Here is a 25,908-nt window from a genome sequence, read left to right as displayed (position 1 = left end):
TGTAGAACTGTAACACGTTGGACTGTGATGGTTGGAGAACTAACATGTTGGACTGTGATGCTTGTAGAACTGTAACACGTTGGACTGTGATGGTTGGAGAACTAACATGTTGGACTGTGATGCTTGTAGAACTGTAACACGTTGGACCCTGATGGTCAGAGAACTGTAACACGCTGGACTGTGATGGTTGGAGAACTGTAACACGTTGGACTGTGATGGTTGGAGAACTGTAACACGTTGGACTGTGATGGTTGGAGAACTGTAACACGTTGGACTGTGATGCTTGTAGAACTGTAACACGTTGGACTGTGATGCTTGTAGAACTGTAACATGTTGGACTGTGATGGTCATAGAACTGTAACACGTTGGACCCTGATGGTCAGAGAACTGTAACACGCTGGACTGTGATGGTTGTAGAACTGTAACACGTTGGACTGTGATGGTTGTAGAACTGTAACACGTTGGACTGTGATGGTTGGAGAACTGTAACACGTTGGACTGTGATGGTTGGAGAACTAACACGTTGGACTGTGATGGTTGTAGAACTGTAACACGTTGGACTGTGATGGTTGTAGAACTGTAACACGTTGGACTGTGATGGTTGTAGAACTGTAACACGTTGGACTGTGATGGTTGTAGAACTGTAACACGTTGGACTGTGATGGTCGGAGAACTGTAACACGTTGGACTGTGATGGTTGGAGAACTGTAACACGTTGGACTGTGATGGTCGGAGAACTGTAACACGTTGGACCGTGATGGTCGGAGAACTGTAACACGTTGGACTGTGATGGTTGTAGAACTGCAACATTTTGGACTGTGATGGTTGTAGAACTGCAACATTTTGGACTGTGATGGTTGGAGAACTGTAACACGTTGGACTGTGATGGTTGGAGAACTGTAACACGTTGGACTGTGATGCTTGTAGAACTGTAACACGTTGGACCCTGATGGTCAGAGAACTGTAACACGCTGGACTGTGATGGTTGGAGAACTGTAACACGTTGGACTGTGATGGTTGGAGAACTGTAACACGTTGGACTGTGATGGTTGGAGAACTAACACGTTGGACTGTGATGCTTGTAGAACTGTAACACGTTGGACTGTGATGCTTGTAGAACTGTAACATGTTGGACTGTGATGGTTGTAGAACTGTAACACGTTGGACCCTGATGGTCAGAGAACTGTAACACGCTGGACTGTGATGGTTGTAGAACTGTAACACGTTGGACTGTGATGGTTGGAGAACTGTAACACGTTGGACTGTGATGGTTGGAGAACTGTAACACGTTGGACTGTGATGGTTGGAGAACTGTAACACGTTGGACTGTGATGGTTGTAGAACTGTAACACGTTGGACTGTGATGGTTGTAGAACTGTAACACGTTGGACTGTGATGGTCGGAGAACTGTAACACGTTGGACTGTGATGGTTGGAGAACTGTAACACGTTGGACTGTGATGGTCGGAGAACTGTAACACGTTGGACTGTGATGGTTGGAGAACTGTAACACGTTGGACTGTGATGGTTGGAGAACTGTAACACGTTGGACCGTGATGGTCGGAGAACTGTAACACGTTGGACTGTGATGGTTGTAGAACTGCAACATTTTGGACTGTGATGGTTGGAGAACTGTAACACGTTGGACCCTGATGGTCAGAGAACTGTAACACGCTGGACTGTGATGGTTGTAGAACTGTAACACGTTGGACTGTGATGGTTGTAGAACTGCAACATTTTGGACTGTGATGGTCGTAGAACTGTAACACGTTGGACCCTGATGGTCAGAGAACTGTAACACGCTGGACTGTGATGGTTGTAGAACTGTAACACGTTGGACTGTGATGGTTGTAGAACTGCAACATTTTGGACTGTGATGGTCGTAGAACTGTAACACGTTGGACCCTGATGGTCAGAGAACTGTAACACGCTGGACTGTGATGGTTGTAGAACTGTAACACGTTGGACTGTGATGGTTGTAGAACTGTAACACGTTGGACTGTGATGGTTGGAGAACTGTAACACGTTGGACTGTGATGGTTGTAGAACTGTAACACGTTGGACTGTGATGGTTGTAGAACTGTAACACGTTGGACTGTGATGGTTGTAGAACTGCAACATTTTGGACTGTGATGGTTGTAGAACTGTAACACGTTGGACCGTGACGGTCGGAGAACTGTAACACAGTGGAAGAGTTTGGTTCCCATGGGTAGAGCGACTGAAGGTATGATGGTCTGCAGCTCTAACTGGCCTCTTTCTCTGACAGGTTCAGCACCAGGATCCACTTCTCCTGCAGGGACTCCAACATGGCAGGACGCAGTGAAGATGAAAGTGTCAGCAACAGCAACGGAGAGTCCAGGTGAGTTGGGGAGGATGCGGAGGATGAGGGGGGGCTTAGTTTGGTCTGTAGACTGTCTTTCATCTTCAGTCTGATCTGGTTCTCATCCTGTTTCACTTTAACTGATGAGGTGTTCCTGTAACGTTCCTAGAGCTTCTTCAAAGTGTTTTTAGATTGATCCTAAAATAACTGCTTTATTAATCAGTCGGTAAGATGAATGATAGATTGATCCTCTATTAATCAGTCGGTAAGATGAATGATAGATTGATCCTCTATTAATCAGTCGGTAAGATGAAAGATAGATTGATCCTCTATTAATCAGTCGGTAAGATGAATGATAGATTGATCCTCTATTAATCAGTCGGTAAGATGAAAGATAGATTGATCCTCTATTAATCAGTCGGTAAGATGAATGATAGATTGATCCTCTATTAATCAGTCGGTAAGATGAATGATAGATTGATCCTCTATTAATCAGTCGGTAAGATGAATGATAGATTGATCCTCTATTAATCAGTCGGTAAGATGAAAGATAGATTGATCCTCTATTAATCAGTCGGTAAGATGAAAGATAGATTGATCCTCTATTAATCAGTCGGTAAGATGAAAGATAGATTGATCCTCTATTAATCAGTCGGTAAGATGAATGATAGATTGATCCTCTATTAATCAGTCGGTAAGATGAATGATAGATTGATCCTCTATTAATCAGTCGGTAAGATGAATGATAGATTGATCCTCTATTAATCAGTCGGTAAGATGAATGATAGATTGATCCTCTATTAATCAGTCGGTAAGATGAATGATAGATTGATCCTTTATTAATCAGTCGGTAAGATGAATGCCTGTTTGACTGGAATCGCACCGTTTCCTCCTCATTGTTCAGTGACTCTCTCTGGTTTGTGTTTTTCTATCGCAGTAATTCTGATGAGGAGTCCGGTTCTGGATCTGGTTCTGGTTCTGGTTCAGACTCCGGCTCCAGTTCCAGCTCCTCCAGCAGCAGCAGCCAATCGGAGAGCAGCGACTCAGGAAGCGGCTCTGACTCTGGGAGTCAGTCCGAGTCAGAGACGGAGAAATCCACTGAGAAGACGGAGGCCCCCAGGAAGCCGAACATTGACGGGGCCGAGGTGAACAAGCTGTTTCTCTGCTACCGTCTCCCCTTCTTTGATTGCTGCAACAGTCAGAAAGACACCAAGCAGAGTCCACATTACGGTTTCTGGCCCAACGGCAGACTGGGTTCGGGTCCGACGGCCGACTGGTTTCGAGTCCAATGACTGACTGGTTTTGGGTTTGGTGACTGGTTTCGAGTCCGGTGAATCACTGGTTTCGAGTCCGGTGAATCACTGGTTTCGAGTCCGGTGACTCACTGGTTTTGAGTTCGATGACTGACTGGTTTTGGCTCAGCTGACTGGTTTTGGGCCCAGTGACTATTTGGGTCCGGCGACTGACTGGTTTTGGGTCAGCTGACTGGTTTTGGGTTAGGTGACTGACTGGTTTCCGGTCAGGTGACTGACTGATTTTTGGTCCAGTGCCTGATTTTGGGTCTGATGGCTGCCTGGTTTCGGATCGATGGCAAACTGGTTTTGGGCCGGCTGACTGGTTTTTGGTCAGGTGACTGGTTTTGGGTACTTTGACTGACTGGTTTTGGGTTAGGTGACTGGTTTTTGGTTAGGTGACTGGCTGGTTTTGGGTATAGTGACTGGCTGGTATGTGATCGGCTGGTTTTGGGTCCAGTGACCGACTGGTTTTGGGTCTGGTGACTGCCTGGTTTCAGGTCCGATGGCTGCCTGATTGCGGGTCCGATAACTGACTGGTTTCGGGTCCGGTGACTGACTGTTTTGGGTCAGGTGACTGGTTTTGGGTCCGATGAGTGGCTGGTTTCAGGTCTGATGACTTCCTTGTTTCAGGTCCAATGACTGACTGGTTTAGGGTTCGATCACGGACTGGTTAAGGGTCAGCTGACTGGTTTTGGGTCAGGTGACTGACTGGTTTTGGGTCAGGTGACTGACTGATTTTTGGTCCAGTGCCTGGTTTCGGGTCCGATGGCTAACTGGTTTTGGGCCGGCTGACTAGTTTTTGGTCAGGTGACTGGTTTTGGGTGCTTTGACTGACTGGTTTTGGGTTAGGTGAATGGCTGGTTTTGGGTCCAGTGACTGACTGGTTTTGGGTCCGGTGACTGACTGGTTTTGGGTCAGCCGACTGGTTCTGGGTGCTTTGACTGCCTGATTTCGGGTCCGGTGACTGACTGGTTTCGGGTCTGGTGACTGACTGGTTTCAGGTCCGATGGCTGGCTGATTGCGGGTCCGATAACTGACTGGTTTCGGGTCCGGTGACTGACTGGTTTTGGGTCAGCTGACTGGTTTTGGGTCCGATGAGTGGTTGGTTTCAGGTCTGATGACTGCCTTGTTTCGGGTCCGATGACTGACTGGTTTAGGGTTTGATCACGGACTGGTTTTAGGTCCTATGGCTTACTTGTTTTGGGTCAGGTGACTGACTGGTTTTGGGTGCGATGACTGCCTGGTTTCGGGTGCGATAACGGACTGGTTTCGGGTCCGATCACGGACTGGTTTCGCGTCCGGTGACTGACTGGTTTCGGGTCTGATGACTGACTGGTTTTGGGTCCAATGGCTGAGTGGTTTCTGGTGCTTTGACTGACTGGTTTTGCATCGTTGCAGTTCTGGAAGTCCAACCCCAGCATCCTGGCGGTGCAGAGATCAGCGATGCTCAGGAAGCAGCAGCAGCAGCAGCAGCAGAGACGAGGCTCCTCCCACAGCGGGTCAGACGAGGTCAGTGCTCCTTCAGGATCCTTGGTGGAACCCGGTTGGTCCGTTCATCTAAGGCGGGGGATCCCAGCCCGGCCCCCCAGGGACCCCGTCCTTAAAAGAACAGATAATCAACAATTAATCAGATAAATCGTTAAATCATGTAGTAATGGATCAATGGTTCCCCGGATAGAGACTCTCAAACACCTTTAGCTGATCCCACCTAGAGCAGGAAGTATAAAAATAGATCAGCGTCATTAATCAGTCAGTCTGCTCTATGCAGAGGAACAGTTTTACTTTATAAAAAAATTATCTTTAGGAATACTGCTTCACCTGCTGCTCCTCTGCTGCCTGCAGGTGGAGCAGCAGGTGGAGCTGCTCCACCTGCTGCTCCACCTGCTGCTCCTCTGCTGCCTGCAGGTGGAGCAGCAGGTGGAGCTGTTCCACCTGCTGCTCCTCTGCTGTCAGCAGGTGGAGCTGCTCCACCTGCTGCTCCACCTGCTGCTCCTCTGCAGTCCACAGGTGGAGCAGCAGGTGGAGCAGCAGGTGGAGGAGCAGATGGAGCTGCTCCACCTGCTGTTCCACCTGCTGCTACTCTGCTGTCTGAAGGTGGAGCAGCAGGTGGAGCTGCTCCACCTACCGGCAGAGGATCAAATGGTCTCCTTCCAGGGCATTAAGCCTGGCTTTAAACCAGGATATAGGGGAATAACTGCTGCTGCAGTCCTCAAACTAAAGCCAGGCTGATTTGAACCTGTGTTGCTAAAAAGCATCAAAACACAAATGCCTCATGTGGTCACGGTTGCTTGGCAACCAAAGTGACAGTGAGGCAATGGCAGGGCTGGTGCTGAAGGCTGGACCGTCCACAGCTGATCACTTCCAGCCGTCGCTGTTTTTCAGGCCTTTGTGAAGCGGTTTGGGACGGGTCGGCCTGGTAAATGACCCGTCCTGCCCTCTGATCCAAAGCGGCTCTACTGCGACATCAGCCGTCTGCCGTTTGAGATTTGGGTCAGAGGTGGATCCAGATGGTAGTGTTGCAGGCGGCCCAGGTTCAGGGTTCTGACATCATTCTCCTGCTTCGTTAGTCCAGCGGCTTGTTGACCCGGTAACAGCATGACGCTGTGGCCTTTTGTTTTCCAGGACTCTTCCAGTAGTGATGAATCGGACACCTCGAGCGGATCCAAGAAGAGAGGGAATTCTGGCTCGTCCAACTCTGGATCGGGTTCTGGGAGTGATTCCGGCTCAGACTCTTCAGCAGAAGAAAACAGCAATGAAACTGCATCTGACTATGAGCCGAGTCTGAAATTTAAGAGCAGAAAACCTCCGACCAAGTAAGTGGGTGGAGTCAGTGGGATCATCCTGTCATTTTAGTTATTAATCTGTAGTTATTTCCATCTTTAACAGCACTTAGCACTGTATTAATATTATTATTATTAGCATTCTAATGTTTTCAAATACCATTTATCATAACCATTTACATGGCTTAGAACCTCCTCCTTCCTTTATGGCCAAACGCTCTGCCTCAAAGGTCCGACCTGAAACCGTTCCAGCTGTAGTTTAAACGCTCTGCCTCAAAGGTCCGACCTGAAACGGTTCCAGCTGTAGTTTAAACGCTCTGCCTCAAAGGTCCGACCTGAAACCGTTCCAGCTGTAGTTTAAACGCGATGCCTCAAAGGTCCGACCTGAAACGGTTCCAGCTGTAGTTTAAACGCGCTCTGCCTCAAAGGTCCGACCTGAAACCGTTCCAGCTGTAGTTTAAACGCTCTGCCTCAAAGGTCCGACCTGAAACCCTTCCAGCTGTAGTTTAAACGCTCTGCCTCAAAGGTCTGACCTGAAACCGTTCCAGCTGTAGTTTAAACGCTCTGCCTCAAAGGTCCGACCTGAAACCCTTCCAGCTGTAGTTTAAACGCTCCGCCTCAAAGGTCCGACCTGAAACCGTTCCAGCTGTAGTTTAAACGCTCCGCCTCAAAGGTCCGACCTGAAACCGTTCCAGCTGTAGTTTAAACGCTCTGCCTCAAAGGTCTGACCTGAAACCGTTCCAGCTGTAGTTTAAACGCTCTGCCTCAAAGGTCCGACCTGAAACCGTTCCAGCTGTAGTTTAAACGCTCCGCCTCAAAGGTCCGACGTGAAACCGTTCCAGCTGTAGTTTAAACGCTCTGCCTCAAAGGTCTGACCTGAAACCGTTCCAGCTGTAGTTTAAACACTCTGCCTCAAAGGTCTGACCTGAAACCGTTCCAGCTGTAGTTTAAACGCTCTGCCTCAAAGGTTCGACCTGAAACCGTTCCAGCTGTAGTTTAAACGCACTGCCTCAAAGGTCCGACCTGAAATGTTCCAGCTGTAGTTTAAACGCGCTCTGCCTCAAAGGTCCGACCTGAAACCGTTCCAGCTGTAGTTTAAACGCGCTCCGCCTCAAAGGTCCGACCTGAAACCGTTCCAGCTGTAGTTTAAACGCTCTGCCTCAAAGATCCGACCTGAAACCGTTCCAGCTGTAGTTTAAACGCTCTGCCTCAAAGGTCCGACCTGAAACCGTTCCAGCTGTAGTTTAAACGCTCTGCCTCAAAGGTCCGACCTGAAACTGTTCCAGCTGTAGTTTAAACGCTCTGCCTCAAAGATCCGACCTGAAACCGTTCCAGCTGTAGTTTAAACGCTCTGCCTCAAAGGTCCGACCTGAAACCGTTCCAGCTGTAGTTTAAACGCACTGCCTCAAAGGTCCGACCTGAAACCGTTCCAGCTGTAGTTTAAACGCTCTGCCTCACAGGTCCGACCTGAAACCGTTCCAGCTGTAGTTTAAACGCGCTCCGCCTCAAAGGTCCGACCTGAAACCGTTCCAGTTGTAGTTTAAACGCTCTGCCTCAAAGGTCCGACCTGAAACCGTTCCAGCTGTAGTTTAAACGCTCTGCCTCAAAGGTCCGACCTGAAACCGTTCCAGCTGTAGTTTAAACGCTCCGCCTCAAAGGTCCGACCTGAAACCGTTCCAGCTGTAGTATAAACGCTCCGCCTCAAAGGTCCGACCTGAAACGTTCCAGCTGTAATTTAAACGCGATGCCTCAAAGGTCCGACCTGAAACCGTTCCAGCTGTAGTTTAAACGCTCCGCCTCAAAGGTCCGACCTGAAACCGTCCCAGCTGTAGTTTAAACGCTCTGCCTCAAAGGTCCGACCTGAAACCGTTCCAGCTGTAGTTTAAACGCTCTGCCTCAAAGGTCCGACCTGAAACCGTTCCAGCTGTAGTTTAAACGCTCTGCCTCAAAGGTCCGACCTGAAACCGTTCCAGCTGTAGTTTAAACGCTCTGCCTCAAAGGTCCGACCTGAAACCGTTCCAGCTGTAGTATAAACGCTCCGCCTCAAAGGTCCGACCTGAAACGTTCCAGCTGTAATTTAAACGCGATGCCTCAAAGGTCCGACCTGAAACCGTTCCAGCTGTAGTTTAAACGCTCTGCCTCAAAGGTCCGACCTGAAACCGTTCCAGCTGTAGTTTAAACGCTCTGCCTCAAAGGTCCGACCTGAAACCGTTCCAGCTGTAGTTTAAACGCTCTGCCTCAAAGGTCCGACCTGAAACCGTTCCAGCAGTAGTTTAAACGCTCTGCCTCAAAGGTCCGACCTGAAACCGTTCCAGCTGTAGTTTAAACGCTCTGCCTCAAAGGTCTGACCTGAAACTGTTCCAGTTGTAGTTTAAACGCGCTCTGCCTCAAAGGTCTGACCTGAAACCGTTCCAGTTGTAGTTTAAACGCGCTCTGCCTCAAAGGTCCGACCTGAAACCGTTCCAGCTGTAGTTTAAACGCTCTGCCTTAAAGGTCCGACCTGAAACCGTTCCAGCTGTAGTTTAAACGCTCTGCCTCAAAGGTCCGACCTGAAACCGTTCCAGCTGTAGTTTAAACGCTCTGCCTCAAAGGTCCGACCTGAAACCGTTCCAGCTGTAGTTTAAACGCTCTGCCTCAAAGGTCCGACCTGAAACCGTTCCAGCTGTAGTTTAAACGCTCCGCCTCAAAGGTCCGACCTGAAACCGTTCCAGCTGTAGTTTAAACGCTCTGCCTCAAAGGTCCGACCTGAAACCGTTCCAGCTGTAGTTTAAACGCTCTGCCTCAAAGGTCCGACCTGAAACCGTTCCAGCTGTAGTTTAAACGCTCTGCCTCAAAGGTCCGACCTGAAACCGTTCCAGCTGTAGTTTAAACGCTCCGCCTCAAAGGTCCGACCTGAAACCGTTCCAGCTGTAGTTTAAACGCTCTGCCTCAAAGGTCCGACCTGAAACCGTTCCAGCTGTAGTTTAAACGCTCTGCCTCAAAGGTCCGACCTGAAACCGTTCCAGCTGTAGTTTAAACGCTCTGCCTCAAAGGTCCGACCTGAAACCGTTCCAGCTGTAGTTTAAACGCTCTGTCTCAAAGGTCTGACCTGAAACCGTTCCAGCTGTAGTTTAAACGCTCTGCCTCAAAGGTTCGACCTGAAACCGTTCCAGCTGTAGTTTAAACGCACTGCCTCAAAGGTCCGACCTGAAACCGTTCCAGCTGTAGTTTAAACGCTCCGCCTCAAAGGTCCGACGTGAAACCGTCCCAGCTGTAGTTTAAACGCTCCGCCTCAAAGGTCCGACCTGAAACCGTCCCAGCTGTAGTTTAAACGCTCTGCCTCAAAGGTCCGACCTGAAACCGTTCCAGCTGTAGTTTAAACGCTCTGCCTCAAAGGTCCGACCTGAAACCGTTCCAGCTGTAGTTTAAACGCTCTGCCTCAAAGGTCTGACCTGAAACTGTTCCAGTTGTAGTTTAAACGCGCTCTGCCTCAAAGGTCTGACCTGAAACCGTTCCAGTTGTAGTTTAAACGCGCTCTGCCTCAAAGGTCCGACCTGAAACCGTTCCAGCTGTAGTTTAAACGCTCTGCCTTAAAGGTCCGACCTGAAACCGTTCCAGCTGTAGTTTAAACGCTCTGCCTCAAAGGTCCGACCTGAAACCGTTCCAGCTGTAGTTTAAACGCTCTGCCTCAAAGGTCCGACCTGAAACCGTTCCAGCTGTAGTTTAAACGCTCTGCCTCAAAGGTCCGACCTGAAACCGTTCCAGCTGTAGTTTAAACGCTCTGCCTCAAAGGTCCGACCTGAAACCGTTCCAGCTGTAGTTTAAACGCTCCGCCTCAAAGGTCCGACCTGAAACCGTTCCAGCTGTAGTTTAAACGCGCTCCGCCTCAAAGGTCCGACCTGAAACCGTTCCAGCTGTAGTTTAAACGCTCTGCCTCAAAGATCCGACCTGAAACCGTTCCAGCTGTAGTTTAAACGCTCTGCCTCAAAGGTCCGACCTGAAACCGTTCCAGCTGTAGTTTAAACGCTCTGCCTCAAAGATCCGACCTGAAACCGTTCCAGCTGTAGTTTAAACGCTCTGCCTCAAAGATCCGACCTGAAACCGTTCCAGCTGTAGTTTAAACGCTCTGCCTCAAAGGTCCGACCTGAAACCGTTCCAGCTGTAGTTTAAACGCACTGCCTCAAAGGTCCGACCTGAAACCGTTCCAGCTGTGGTTTAAACGCTCTGCCTCAAAGGTCCGACCTGAAACCGTTCCAGCTGTAGTTTAAACGCTCTGCCTCAAAGGTCCGACCTGAAACCGTTCCAGCTGTAGTTTAAACGCTCTGCCTCAAAGGTCCGACCTGAAACCGTTCCAGCTGTAGTTTAAACGCTCCGCCTCAAAGGTCCGACCTGAAACCGTTCCAGCTGTAGTATAAACGCTCCGCCTCAAAGGTCCGACCTGAAACGTTCCAGCTGTAATTTAAACGCGATGCCTCAAAGGTCCGACCTGAAACCGTTCCAGCTGTAGTTTAAACGCTCTGCCTCAAAGGTCCGACCTGAAACCGTTCCAGCTGTAGTTTAAACGCTCTGCCTCAAAGGTCCGACCTGAAACCGTTCCAGCTGTAGTTTAAACGCTCTGCCTCAAAGGTCCGACCTGAAACCGTTCTAGCAGTAGTTTAAACGCTCTGCCTCAAAGGTCCGACCTGAAACCGTTCCAGCTGTAGTTTAAACGCTCTGCCTCAAAGGTCTGACCTGAAACTGTTCCAGTTGTAGTTTAAACGCGCTCTGCCTCAAAGGTCTGACCTGAAACCGTTCCAGTTGTAGTTTAAACGCGCTCTGCCTCAAAGGTCCGACCTGAAACCGTTCCAGCTGTAGTTTAAACGCTCTGCCTTAAAGGTCCGACCTGAAACCGTTCCAGCTGTAGTTTAAACGCTCTGCCTCAAAGGTCCGACCTGAAACCGTTCCAGCTGTAGTTTAAACGCTCTGCCTCAAAGGTCCGACCTGAAACCTTTCCAGCTGTAGTTTAAACGCTCTGCCTCAAAGGTCCGACCTGAAACCGTTCCAGCTGTAGTTTAAACGCTCCGCCTCAAAGGTCCGACCTGAAACCGTTCCAGCTGTAGTTTAAACGCTCTGCCTCAAAGGTCCGACCTGAAACCGTTCCAGCTGTAGTTTAAACGCTCTGCCTCAAAGGTCCGACCTGAAACCGTTCCAGCTGTAGTTTAAACGCTCTGCCTCAAAGGTCCGACCTGAAACCGTTCCAGCTGTAGTTTAAACGCTCCGCCTCAAAGGTCCGACCTGAAACCGTTCCAGCTGTAGTTTAAACGCTCTGCCTCAAAGGTCCGACCTGAAACCGTTCCAGCTGTAGTTTAAACGCTCTGCCTCAAAGGTCCGACCTGAAACCGTTCCAGCTGTAGTTTAAACGCTCTGCCTCAAAGGTCCGACCTGAAACCGTTCCAGCTGTAGTTTAAACGCTCTGTCTCAAAGGTCTGACCTGAAACCGTTCCAGCTGTAGTTTAAACGCTCTGCCTCAAAGGTTCGACCTGAAACCGTTCCAGCTGTAGTTTAAACGCACTGCCTCAAAGGTCCGACCTGAAACCGTTCCAGCTGTAGTTTAAACGCTCCGCCTCAAAGGTCCGACGTGAAACCGTCCCAGCTGTAGTTTAAACGCTCCGCCTCAAAGGTCCGACCTGAAACCGTCCCAGCTGTAGTTTAAACGCTCTGCCTCAAAGGTCCGACCTGAAACCGTTCCAGCTGTAGTTTAAACGCTCTGCCTCAAAGGTCCGACCTGAAACCGTTCCAGCTGTAGTTTAAACGCTCTGCCTCAAAGGTCTGACCTGAAACCGTTCCAGCTGTAGTTTAAACGCTCTGCCTCAAAGGTCTGACCTGAAACCGTTCCAGCTGTAGTTTAAACGCTCTGCCTCAAAGGTTCGACCTGAAACCGTTCCAGCTGTAGTTTAAACGCACTGCCTCAAAGGTCCGACCTGAAATGTTCCAGCTGTAGTTTAAACGCGCTCTGCCTCAAAGGTCCGACCTGAAACCGTTCCAGCTGTAGTTTAAACGCGCTCCGCCTCAAAGGTCCGACCTGAAACCGTTCCAGCTGTAGTTTAAACGCTCTGCCTCAAAGGTCCGACCTGAAACCGTTCCAGTTGTAGTTTAAACGCGCTCTGCCTCAAAGGTCCGACCTGAAACCGTTCCAGCTGTAGTTTAAACGCTCTGCCTCAAAGGTCCGACCTGAAACCGTTCCAGCTGTAGTTTAAACGCTCTGCCTCAAAGGTCCACCCTGAAACCGTTCCAGCTGTAGTTTAAACGCTCTGCCTCAAAGGTCCGGCCTGAAACCGTTCCAGCTGTAGTTTAAACGCTCTGCCTCAAAGGTCCGACCTGAAACCGTTCCAGCTGTAGTTTAAACGCTCTGCCTCAAAGGTTCGACCTGAAACCGTTCCAGCTGTAGTTTAAACGCTCTGCCTCAAAGGTCCGACCTGAAACCGTCCCAGCTGTAGTTTAAACGCTCTGCCTCAAAGGTCCACCCTGAAACCGTTCCAGCTGTAGTTTAAACGCGCTCTGCCTCAAAGGTCCGACCTGAAACCGTTCCAGCTGTAGTTTAAACGCTCTGCCTCAAAGGTCTGACCTGAAACTGTTCCAGCTGTAGTTTAAACGCTCTGCCTCAAAGGTCTGACCTGAAACCGTTCCAGCTGTAGTTTAAACGCTCCGCCTCAAAGGTCCGACCTGAAACCGTTCCAGCTGTAGTTTAAACGCTCTGCCTCAAAGGTCTGACCTGAAACTGTTCCAGCTGTAGTTTAAACGCTCTGCCTCAAAGGTCTGACCTGAAACCGTTCCAGCTGTAGTTTAAACGCTCCGCCTCAAAGGTCCGACCTGAAACCGTTCCAGCTGTAGTTTAAACGCTCTGCCTCAAAGGTCCGACCTGAAACCGTTCCAGCTGTAGTTTAAACGCTCCGCCTCAAAGGTCCGACCTGAAACCGTTCCAGCTGTAGTTTAAACGCTCTGCCTCAAAGGTCCGACCTGAAACCGTTCCAGCTGTAGTTTAAACGCTCTGCCTCAAAGGTCCGACCTGAAACCGTTCCAGCTGTAGTTTAAACGCTCTGCCTCAAAGGTCCGACCTGAAACCGTTCCAGCTGTAGTTTAAACGCTCCGCCTCAAAGGTCCGACCTGAAACCGTTCCAGCTGTAGTTTAAACGCTCTGCCTCAAAGGTCCGACCTGAAACCGTTCCAGCTGTAGTTTAAACGCTCTGCCTCAAAGGTCCGACCTGAAACCGTTCCAGCTGTAGTTTAAACGCTCTGCCTCAAAGGTCCGACCTGAAACCGTTCCAGCTGTAGTTTAAACGCTCTGTCTCAAAGGTCTGACCTGAAACCGTTCCAGCTGTAGTTTAAACGCTCTGCCTCAAAGGTTCGACCTGAAACCGTTCCAGCTGTAGTTTAAACGCACTGCCTCAAAGGTCCGACCTGAAACCGTTCCAGCTGTAGTTTAAACGCTCCGCCTCAAAGGTCCGACGTGAAACCGTCCCAGCTGTAGTTTAAACGCTCCGCCTCAAAGGTCCGACCTGAAACCGTCCCAGCTGTAGTTTAAACGCTCTGCCTCAAAGGTCCGACCTGAAACCGTTCCAGCTGTAGTTTAAACGCTCTGCCTCAAAGGTCCGACCTGAAACCGTTCCAGCTGTAGTTTAAACGCTCTGCCTCAAAGGTCTGACCTGAAACCGTTCCAGCTGTAGTTTAAACGCTCTGCCTCAAAGGTCTGACCTGAAACCGTTCCAGCTGTAGTTTAAACGCTCTGCCTCAAAGGTTCGACCTGAAACCGTTCCAGCTGTAGTTTAAACGCACTGCCTCAAAGGTCCGACCTGAAATGTTCCAGCTGTAGTTTAAACGCGCTCTGCCTCAAAGGTCCGACCTGAAACCGTTCCAGCTGTAGTTTAAACGCGCTCCGCCTCAAAGGTCCGACCTGAAACCGTTCCAGCTGTAGTTTAAACGCTCTGCCTCAAAGGTCCGACCTGAAACCGTTCCAGTTGTAGTTTAAACGCGCTCTGCCTCAAAGGTCCGACCTGAAACCGTTCCAGCTGTAGTTTAAACGCTCTGCCTCAAAGGTCCGACCTGAAACCGTTCCAGCTGTAGTTTAAACGCTCTGCCTCAAAGGTCCACCCTGAAACCGTTCCAGCTGTAGTTTAAACGCTCTGCCTCAAAGGTCCGGCCTGAAACCGTTCCAGCTGTAGTTTAAACGCTCTGCCTCAAAGGTCCGACCTGAAACCGTTCCAGCTGTAGTTTAAACGCTCTGCCTCAAAGGTTCGACCTGAAACCGTTCCAGCTGTAGTTTAAACGCTCTGCCTCAAAGGTCCGACCTGAAACCGTCCCAGCTGTAGTTTAAACGCTCTGCCTCAAAGGTCCACCCTGAAACCGTTCCAGCTGTAGTTTAAACGCGCTCTGCCTCAAAGGTCCGACCTGAAACCGTTCCAGCTGTAGTTTAAACGCTCTGCCTCAAAGGTCTGACCTGAAACTGTTCCAGCTGTAGTTTAAACGCTCTGCCTCAAAGGTCTGACCTGAAACCGTTCCAGCTGTAGTTTAAACGCTCCGCCTCAAAGGTCCGACCTGAAACCGTTCCAGCTGTAGTTTAAACGCTCTGCCTCAAAGGTCCGACCTGAAACCGTTCCAGCTGTAGTTTAAACGCTCTGCCTCAAAGGTCCGACCTGAAACCGTTCCAGCTGTAGTTTAAACGCTCTGCCTCAAAGGTCCGACCTGAAACCGTTCCAGCTGTTGTTTAAACGCTCTGCCTCAAAGGTCCGACCTGAAACCGTTCCAGCTGTAGTTTAAACGCTCTGCCTCAAAGGTCCGACCTGAAACCGTTCCAGCTGTAGTTTAAACGCTCTGCCTCAAAGGTCCGACCTGAAACCGTTCCAGCTGTAGTTTAAACGCTCTGCCTCAAAGGTCCGACCTGAAACCGTTCCAGCTGTAGTTTAAACGCTCTGCCTCAAAGGTCCGACCTGAAACCGTTCCAGCTGTAGTTTAAACGCTCCGCCTCAAAGGTCCGACCTGAAACCGTTCCAGCTGTAGTTTAAACGCTCCGCCTCAAAGGTCCGACCTGAAACCGTTCCAGCTGTAGTTTAAACGCTCTGCCTCAAAGGTCCGACCTGAAACCGTTCCAGCTGTAGTTTAAACGCTCTGCCTCAAAGGTCCGACCTGAAACCGTTCCAGCTGTAGTTTAAACGCTCTGCCTCAAAGGTCCGACCTGAAACCGTTCCAGCTGTAGTTTAAACGCTCCGCCTCAAAGGTCCGACCTGAAACCGTTCCAGGTGTAGTTTAAACGCTCTGCCTCAAAGGTCCGACCTAAAACCGTTCCAGCTGTAGTTTAAACGCTCTGCCTCAAAGGTCCGACCTGAAACCGTTCCTGTTTCTCTCTGGTTTTAGGATGAACTCCAGAAATGGAACGAAGAGCATGGGTCAGAGGAAGAAATCCCAGAAATGTTCCTCCTCTGAGGATGAAAATAACTTTTCCAAAGTGGCGAGCGGCGGGCCGCGGCGGCAGGCCACGGTCAACGTCAGCTACAAGGAGGCTGATGAGATGAACACAGACTCTGATGATCTGGTGGAGGTGCTGGGTGAAGATGTTCCTTTGCCTGAGGAGGAGGAGTTTGAAACCATTGAGAGAGTGATGGAAAGCAGGCTGGGAAGAAAACGAGGTAAGAACGCCGCCCACCTCGCTGCCATGGTGATGGGTAGATCTGATGCCGCTTCTGCTTCCTCTCCAGCTACAGGCAGTGCTACCACCGTGTACGCCGTAGAGGCCGACGGAGACCCCAACGCCAACTTTGATCCCAGCAAGGAGGCCGGCGAGGTCCAGTATCTGATCAAGTGGAAGAACTGGGCGCACATCCACAACACCTGGGAGACTGAAGAAACACTAAAGCTCCAGAATGTGAGGGGCATGAAGAAGCTGGAGAACTTCAAGAAGAAGGAGCAGGAGAAGAGGAAATGGTGAGATTCAGACTGCTGGCCTGGTCTCCTCTGGCTCAGCCGCCTCACGGAGCGTCGATCAGCTCAACCAGGCGCATAGCTCAGCCTATCATCCTCCTCCTCCTGGAGGTGGAGCCTCCAGGCTGGACGCCATAGCCCCATTTCCACTACCCTTTAGAAACCGTGCCGAGATTGGTCTGAGCACGGTAACCAAGGTAACGGAGTGTGCATGCCACGCAGAACTGAACCGGACTGTGCCAGACACAACCGAAAGCCGTGGCAACAGTGGCGTCGGGTGTAGGAGTTTGACCTGAAATCGAAAGGGTTGACGGCGCCGTCTTTCAGTGTCGTTGTGTCCTTGGGCAAGACACTTCACCTGCGTTGCCTCCTAATGGTGGTCAGTAGGTGGCGCCAGCGTATGGCAGCATCACTTCTCGACCGCCTCGTCTCCTTACAGCCAGCCTCCGTAATCATTCCTAAAATCCTAGCTTCCTACCGCGCCGCACGATTTCCAGGGATGATTCTGCTTAGCAGTGCGACGAACCTCAACATCTGTCGTTGTTCCCTGCGTCTGGAAGCCCCGATTAGACTATCGTTTGTCGTATCCACATCCCAAAAACCGAATCTGTCAAAGAAATTCACCAAAGGCTGCCTTCTTCCCCTGACTCTCCGCTAACTTCCTGAATGTTACAGGCGCCGCCATGTTGGTTTGCTTGTTTCCCTCTAGAGAGCTGTAGTACCGTAGATGGCCACTAGGCAGTGAGGACCCGTGCTAGCGTGGCGTGTTAAGGCCCATAAGGAACCGACCTCGGCACGGATCGGTTCCAGAGGGTGGTGGAAATGTGGCTCATGTCTGCCTCTCAGTGGTTCACAGCTTTAATCTGAGGCTGCAGACCAGTCAGGCAGATGATTGGGTTGGACAAAACCAGAAGCATCCACCATCTTTGAATCCAAACAGTTGTTTACAGGAGGAAGTGAACGGTTTGACCCGTGATCAGCGTTCGACAGAAACATCTCAGCGTCTTTATTTCAGATGAATCCTCAAAGCTTTGAACCGTTTCCTGTCTTCTTCAGGTTAAAGGCAGCATCGCCAGAAGACAGAGAATATTTCAACTGTCAGGAGGAGCTGATGGACGACCTGCACTCTCAGTACCGGCTGGTGGAGCGGATCCTAGGTAGGCCTGGATGGCTGCTGCTGCTGCTGCTGCTTTCTTGCTGTCATCCACTCAATCACTGTCTGCATGGCTCTGAGCAGGACACTCCAACCAGAAGTCAGCTGCCGGTTACCCAGACTACCTCTGCAAGTGGCAGGGCTTACCGTACTCTGAGTGCAGCTGGGAGGACGGCGCCCTGATCGCCAAAAAGTTCCAGAAATGCATCGACGACTACATGAGCAGGAACCAGTCCAAGACCATCCCCTCCAGAGACTTCAAGGTCAGTCAGTCGTCTACCTTTAATGGGAGCCATTATGTTCTGTGTGACAGATTAGCCCATTAATCCATAATCTCTGTTTAGAGGGGATTTCTCTGTGTAGTAATGTTACCACTAGAGGGCAGCATTGTTTATTCTGAAACAGCTCTCAGTGGGAACGTCTGCTTCATCCAGGAGGCAAGCAGACACACACGGCCCCTCCATGGGCTCCTGGTTCTCCTCCTGGTCCGCATCCCTGGACCCCCTCAGAGGGAGGCATCTGATCATTATAGATCTACATGGCTGATTTCAGAGGGACAGACCCCATCTATTAAGGATAGATCTATATCTCTGGTCTTAGATAGAAACAGACCCCGTCTATTAAGGATAGATCTACATCTCTGGTCTCACAGTAACGGACCACATCTATTAATGATAAATCTATATCTCTGGTCTTAGATAGAAACAGACCCCGTCTATTAAGGATAGATCTACATCTCTGGTCTCACAGTAACGGACCACATCTATTAATGATAAATCTATATCTCTGGTCTCACAGGAACAGACAGCTTCTATAAAAGACAGACTACGAGTAAGACTATGTCGCTGATGAGCAACAGACCGTGTCTATTAGTGATACATCTATTCTATAGATCAGCGTGTTAATGTGGATAACTTCTATAGATCGGCGTGTTAATGTGGATAACTTCTATAGATCGGCGTGTTAATGTGGATAACTTCTATAGATCGGCGTGTTAATGTGGATAACTTCTATAGATCAGCGTGTTAATGTGGATAACTTCTATAGATCAGCGTGTTAATGTGGATAACTTCTATAGATCAGCGTGTTAATGTGGATAACTTCTATAGATCAGCGTGTTAATGTGGATAACTTCTATAGATCAGCGTGTTAATGTGGATAACTTCTATAGATCAGCGTGTTAATGTGGATAACTTCTATAGATCAGCGTGTTAATGTGGATAACTTCTATAGATCAGCGTGTTAATGTGGATAACTTCTATAGATCAGCGTGTTAATGTGGATAACTTCTATAGATCAGCGTGTTAATGTGGATAACTTCTATAGATCAGCGTGTTAATGTGGATAACTTCTATAGATCTGCGTGTTAATGTGGATAACTTCTATAGATCAGCGTGTTAATGTGGATAACTTCTATAGATCAGCGTGTTAATGTGGATAACTTCTATAGATCTGCGTGTTAATGTGGATAAGTTCTATAGATCGGCGTGTTAATGTGGATAACTTCTATAGATCGGCGTGTTAATGTGGATAACTTCTATAGATCGGCGTGTTAATGTGGATAACTTCTATAGATCGGCGTGTTAATGTGGATAACTTCTATAGATCAGCGTGTTAATGTGGATAACTTCTATAGATCAGCGTGTTAATGTGGATAACTTCTATAGATCAGCGTGTTAATGTGGATAACTTCTATAGATCAGCGTGTTAATGTGGATAACTTCTATAGATCAGCGTGTTAATGTGGATAACTTCTATAGATCTGCGTGTTAATGTGGATAACTTCTATAGATCGGCGTGTTAATGTGGATAACTTCTATAGATCGGCGTGTTAATGTGGATAACTTCTATAGATCGGCGTGTTAATGTGGATAACTTCTATAGATCGGCGTGTTAATGTGGATAACTTCTATAGATCGGCGTGTTAATGTGGATAACTTCTATAGATCGGCGTGTTAATGTGGATAACTTCTATAGATCGGCGTGTTAATGTGGATAACTTCTATAGATCGGCGTGTTAATGTGGATAACTTCTATAGATCGGCGTGTTAATGTGGATAACTTCTATAGATCGGCGTGTTAATGTGGATAACTTCTATAGATCGGCGTGTTAATGTGGATAACTTCTATAGATCGGCGTGTTAATGTGGATAACTTCTATAGATCGGCGTGTTAATGTGGATAACTTCTATAGATCGGCGTGTTAATGTGGATAACTTCTATAGATCGGCGTGTTAATGTGGATAACTTCTATAGATCAGCGTGTTAATGTGGATAACTTCTATAGATGTACTGCCATGCTGTATAAACTAATCTCAGGGTTTGTTCCGTCTCCAGCTGATGAAGCAGAGGCCGCGGTTCGTAGCGATGAAGAAGCAGCCAGCTTACATCGGAGGAGAAGGCCTGGAGCTCAGAGACTACCAGCTGGATGGGTTGAACTGGATGGCCCACTCCTGGAGCAAGTAGGTGGAGCCATGGACCCACTCAGCAGCTAGGCTCTGCTGTCAGCAGGGGTTTATGAGGCTGTAGGAGAAATCCAGAGAAAGGTTTCTGCTCTAATGACCTCTGACCTGTCCTTCATCTTACCCTTCAAATCAGCTCTGACCCATATCTGCCAATCAACGCATCCCAAAGGTCAACGCTAGGAAAAGGTTATGGTCAGAGAAGGAAGATGCTGCCCTGCTGTTTTTTTTTAATTTTATTTAACCAGGGAAAAAATTAACCTGACAACAGCCAGATGCATGTCTCGCTCCGCCTAGCTCCACTCACATACATCTGGGAAACCGCCATAGGAATTGCCTTTACTGAAGGCTGGGCCTTATCAAAACTCCTTGCATATGATTGGATAAGCCACTTGTCTGTCATCTTTATTGACGTGCTATTTCAACCACTCACACCGAGATGCTGTGAGAGGAGGAGCCATTTGGTAGATCAAGCTCTTGCCAAATTCGGTCGGGAGAAGGGCGAAAACATCGTTTCCACCAACAAAAGCCTTCAAAGCCGTTCTCTGATGTTCTTTTAATGAAACAATATCAGATAGATTGGACAACACAGAAGAAATAGCAGCATCAATGCTAACGCTTGCTTCCTCAATGCGAGCCGACATTGTTGTTGGAATCTCACGGTCGCTTCTCCACTCCAGGACACACCCACCCTGCGTCCTGATTGGACAGACCATAAATTCGGTTGGGGAAATCACTTTCAATGAGCGGGTTCCCAGATGTATGTGAGTGGAGCTGGGCGGAGCGAGACACGCATCTGGCTGTTGTCAGGTTAGGAAAAAATCCCATTGAGATGAAAAACCTTTTTTTCCTGGCCAAGAGGCAGCAACATACATAATAAACAGAGATACATTAAATTAAATGACAGCTACATGAAAAAACATATCAGTAAAACAATTATAGATCATTGTGGCTTCTTCAGATTCTTTCACTTACAACTTAAAAGCATTTAAAGATAGTTATGTTCAGGCAAAAGGAGCGGAGAGCAATAGGGCTGGGCGATATAGAAAAAAAGCTTATCGATAAAAAAAAATGCATATTGATCGATATCGATAATTATTGAAAAGATTTGAAACCATATTTTATGTGCAGCTCTGCCTGGAATTTTTATAATATTGCTAAATGATTTAATTTTAATAAAAAACACAAACACAGACTTCAAATTAAATCTTTATTTAGCCAACTTTTTTAACCATAACAGAATTGTTTTAAAGAAAAATAACGTAAGAGACCTGAGTTATGTTATTAAATACTGACAAAGAATAAACTAAAGTGACCAGAAAAGTGACCAAAATAAATATAACAAATAAATAAATGCCCCCCCACCGCCGCCCCCGTTTCCTGCTTTAACCTGAGTTATTACTTTGAAGTTTCTGGCCCCTCAGCATTTTTATCTCCATTGTTAGAACTACGTGGGAAACAGCCCAGAACTGAAAATATATATATATTTTCCGAAGATTCCTCGGAGGAGAGCCGCGTCGGGGCCTACACAGCTCGTACTCCTGCGGCTGTGAGCGGCTGAGATGATAAAAAAAAGTTGGTTTCGTTATCAGACTGGTTTTCACTGGTTCCCGACACATTTTCCAGGTGACTGTGGTTTGTTTTTGGTCCGACTTGCCATGACCGAAATACTGCCAGACTGCCGAACTACAAAAACCCTTCTTTGAAACAATTTCCTCCGCCTCTCCTTGCTGCACAGCTTCATGTGCTCTGTGTTGAGGTTTGAGAGGGCGGCGCTTGGTGACGTCGTGCCTGGGTCCGCGATTGTGATTGGTTGGGAGCAAGCAGTGACTAGCATAAACCTACATTCTAGGCTACAATGAGAAGGAAGGAAAACTGCGTTTCTTTTTTATCGAACTTTTATCGACCCTCTTTTTTTCTATTGCGCCACACGTCTATCGATCGATATATATCGTTATTGAATTATCGCCCAGCCCTAGTTCCAGGGTTCTTTGTGTTGTCCTCAGAGGGACCGGTGATTGTCCCCAGAGGGGCCGGTGGTTGTTGTCCCCACAGGGGCCGGTGGTTGTTGTCCCCAGAGGGACCGGTGATTGTTGTCCCCAGAGGGGCCGGTGGTGGTTGTCCCCAGAGGAGCTGTCGGTTGGCCCCATCTTGTTCCTTATAGTTCCAGGGTTCTTTGTGTTGTCCCCAGAGGGACCGGTTGTTGTCCCCAGAGGGGCCGGTGGTGGTTGTCCCCAGAGGGGCCGGTGGTGGTTGTCAGATGACGCTTGCCCCAACTGTCTTGTCAGGCCCTATTGGTCAGACTGGATCGGTTTGCTGCACTGGAGCAGCCTACCGACTGGGCAGGCGCTTCGCCGCGTACTCATTTGCCGATGGAGAAAGCGGTGTACAAACGATCTACCTTGGCTGCACCTTCGGTACCGATAAAAGCGTGCCAGACGGACCGATGCAGGGAGGTTGTCCACGAGAGTGGATCATCTCACTACTGAGCTGGCCCAAATGAAAGCCCTCCTCCAGTCCTTTCAGACTGCTGATGATCGTGGCACGGCTCTCCCACCCGAGCAGCATGAAATGTCAGTCAATGACGACGATGCTGTTTCTGTGGCGGCCTCTGGCACCCATTTCTGTGAGGACCTTCCGGAGCTGGGCTCCGGGGCCTCTGGGTCGGACTCCATTGCCTCCCAGGAGGATAATTAGTGTTCCTCAGGCCCAGCCTACGGCTTCCAGCGCCTTCTTTAGGCGCAGTAGGTCAGAGACTGCCTTTGTGGTTCCTCCCTCGGCAGAGTATGTGCGGGAACTTCATGCTTGCTGGTCAGACACCAAGGCGCTTTCACGTCTGACAACGGATGGCAGGGTCCTGGCAGCTATGCAGGAGGCACCCAAGGTTGGCTTGGGGCAGATGCCAGCGGTGGAACCGGGCATTGCCTCTCTTATTATCCCGCCTGATGAGGCTTTGCAGCCCAATGCCCGTTGTCCGTGTCCTCAGTGCCGTATTACCGACTACCTTCTCATCAAGGCCTATGACTCTGTGGCCCGCATGGGCGGGATTGGGAACTCTCTCTCCCATCTTATGCTGGCCCTGTCTTCCTCCTTGGAATCTGTTCAAGTGGATCATGCCACGAAAGGCCTGGTTGATGCATCTTTGCAGGCCTTTGCTCTTATGACGAGGGAACTTGGACGCACACTCTCCACACTGGTTCATGCTCGCCGCCAGGTCTGGTTGGCGCAGTCACCACTAACTGAGCCTTGTAGGAGGACCCTCCGGGCCCTGCCTGTGGTCCCGGGGGAGCTTTTTGGTTCTGCAGCACTGGACGCCTTGGACCGTACAGCTCAGGCCTCTAGAACGAGGCAACAGCTGGCAGGGCTTCACAGACGTGATCGCCAGCCAGTAAGCACCTGGGCAGCCCCCTACTGGCCAGCGAGGACTTGGTTTCCTCTACTGTGCGAGCTCAGCTCCGGCTCACCAATGCGTCTCCCCTCCAGGAGAGATCTTCTTTCCCAGATGGGGTGTCAGATTTTGCACCCCGAACCGGACCGGCTCCAGCTCTGGATTTGGCCCCTGCAAGGCCGGGGTCCACTTTCTCAAGATACACTGGGTCCATAGGGCATACAATGGCTAATGCATGGGCGCCGTCCACGCGAGCTGTCTATGCTAACAAGTGGACGGTCTTTGCGACCTGGTGCCGTGATAGAGGGCAGGACCCGGTGCAGTGTTCAGTTTCTGACATACTGACCTTCCTGCAGGTATTACTGGATCAAGGACGGTCTCCATCTACCTTAAAGGTGTATGTGGCTGCCATTTCCTGTTGGCATGTTGGGCTGAATGGTTGTTCTGTGGGCCGAGACAAGGATGTTGTACTGTTTTTAAGAGGTGCTCGGCGTTTGCACCCACCCAACCGCCCTGTGGCACCGGCGTGGGACCTTGCTCTTATGCTTGAGGCTCTTCTGTCCCTCCCATTTGAGCCCCTGGCGTCGGCAGACCTCAAATGGCTCTCACTGAAGACTGCGTTCCTTTTAGCTATGGTTTCCGCAAAACGTGTGGGGGAATTACAGGCTCTCGATAGCCGAGCCCTGCTGCCGGTGGAATCCTGATGGCTCAGGCATTACACTGTGGTCTGATGTAGCATTTATTCCTAAGGTATCACTGCCAGCAGGCAGTACCCAGCCTCTCCATCTTGCCCGGTTTGACTCCGGAAGCCCCTCTGAACCACTGTGTCCTGTTCGTGCCCTTGAGACATATATCAATGCCACGGCATCCTTCCGAAAGACAAATAGCCTTTTTGTTTGCTACGCTGGCTCACGGAAGGGTCAGGCACTTTCTAAGCAGCGACTTGCACTCTGGGTTGTGGATTTGATCTCCAAGGCTTATGCCTTGCAGGACCGGCCACTGCCGGCGGGAGTGAAATGCCACTCTACAAGGGGCATGTCGACGTCGTTTGCTGCTATGACTGGGGTGCCAGTGGATGTTATATGCCGTGCGGCCTCCTGGAAATCACCTTGTACCTTTACTCGGTTCTACAGGGTAAATGTGGCTGCGCCCCATCCGCTTCAAGGAATCCTGGAGCAGCATGCCTCTACATCACATTAGGTTGGTGGTGTAGTCGTTGTTCCTTGAATGTTGCTGATTCCTCGTGACCTTGTTGATATGAGTCATCCAGTGCTTGAAGCACCGCCTCTGGCGGTCAGTAGGGATGAAATAGAACGAAAGTTACTACCGTAACTACGGTTCTATGAATCCCAGATGACTGCCAGAGTGCTGGGTCCCTCGGAATCTCTGCTTTCGCGAGAAGATTGAGGGATTGATTGCCGGGTGCCATGTGACTATATAGACTCACGTGGGTCCCCTGCAGGTCACAGCTGACTTTGTTGTCATTAGTACTCGACCTGCGCATGCGCAAGAATGATCATTCAGTGCTTGAAGCACCGCCTCTGGCGGTCATCCGGGATTCATAGAACCGTAGTCACGGTAGTAACTTTCGTTCTTTGTGTTGTCCCCAGAGGGACCGGTGATTGTGGTGGTTGTCCCCAGAGGGGCCGGTGATTGTCCCCAGAGGGGCCGGTGCTTGTGTCCCCAGAGGAGCTGTCTGTTGGCCCCATCTTGTTCCTCATAGTTCCAGGGTTCTTTGTGTTGTCCCCAGAGGGACCGGTGGTTGTTGTCCCCAGAGGGACCGGTGGTTGTTGTCCCCAGAGGGACCAGTGGTGGTTGTCCCCAGAGGGACCAGTGGTGGTTGTCCCCAGAGGAGCTGTCGGTGGGCCCCGTCTTGTTCCTTATAGTTCCAGGGTTCTTTGTGTTGTCCCCAGAGGGACCGGTGATTGTGGTGGTTGTCGCCAGAGGGGCCGGTGGTGGTTGTCCCCAGAGTGGCCAGTGATTGTCCCCAGAGGGGCCGGTGCTTGTGTCCCCAGAGGAGCTGTCGGTGGGCCCCATCTTGTTCCTCATAGTTCCAGGGTTCTTTGTGTTGTCCCCAGAGGGACCGGTGGTTGTTGTCCCCAGAGGGACCGGTGATTGTCCCCAGAGGGACCAGTGGTGGTTGTCCCCAGAGGAGCTGTCGGTGGGCCCCGTCTTGTTCCTTATAGTTCCAGGGTTCTTTGTGTTGTCCCCAGAGGGACCGGTGATTGTGGTGGTTGTCCACAGAGGGACCGGTGGTGGTTGTCCCCAGAGGGACCGGTGATTGTCCCCAGAGGGACCGGTGGTGGTTGTCCCCAGAGGAGCTGTCGGTTGGCCCCGTCTTGTTCCTTATAGTTCCAGGGTTCTTTGTGTTGTCCCCAGAGGGACCGGTGATTGTGGTGGTTGTCGCCAGAGGGGCCGGTGGTGGTTGTCCCCAGAGTGGCCAGTGATTGTCCCCAGAGGGGCCGGTGCTTGTGTCCCCAGAGGAGCTGTCGGTGGGCCCCATCTTGTTCCTCATAGTTCCAGGGTTCTTTGTGTTGTCCCCAGAGGGACCGGTGGTTGTTGTCCCCAGAGGGGCCGGTGC

The 25,908-nt window shown here is 49.9% G+C and overlaps 1 protein-coding gene across 4 annotated transcripts in view; it reads left to right on the top strand.

Moving 5' to 3' along the window:
- Positions 1-25,908, top strand: part of chd1 (chromodomain helicase DNA binding protein 1) — a 52,393-nt gene that overhangs the window by 2,705 nt on the left and 23,780 nt on the right. For all 4 annotated transcript variants that reach the window (XM_038275962.1, XM_038275961.1, XM_038275960.1 and 1 more), the window contains exons 2-10: positions 2,266-2,358; positions 3,257-3,464; positions 5,013-5,123; positions 6,237-6,427; positions 15,761-16,032; positions 16,102-16,327; positions 17,381-17,481; positions 17,562-17,740; positions 19,815-19,939. In XM_038275962.1, the coding sequence (XP_038131890.1) occupies positions 2,306-2,358; positions 3,257-3,464; positions 5,013-5,123; positions 6,237-6,427; positions 15,761-16,032; positions 16,102-16,327; positions 17,381-17,481; positions 17,562-17,740; positions 19,815-19,939 (1,466 nt within the window). In that variant the 5' untranslated portion in view covers positions 2,266-2,305. The remainder of the gene's footprint in view (positions 1-2,265; positions 2,359-3,256; positions 3,465-5,012; positions 5,124-6,236; positions 6,428-15,760; positions 16,033-16,101; positions 16,328-17,380; positions 17,482-17,561; positions 17,741-19,814; positions 19,940-25,908) is intronic.

The sequence above is a fragment of the Cyprinodon tularosa genome, unplaced genomic scaffold (assembly GCF_016077235.1).
Source record: "Cyprinodon tularosa strain WSP-4 unplaced genomic scaffold, ASM1607723v1 ctg983, whole genome shotgun sequence".
Taxonomy (NCBI): Eukaryota; Metazoa; Chordata; class Actinopteri; order Cyprinodontiformes; family Cyprinodontidae; genus Cyprinodon; species Cyprinodon tularosa.
This window is presented reverse-complemented; position numbering and strand designations above follow the sequence as displayed.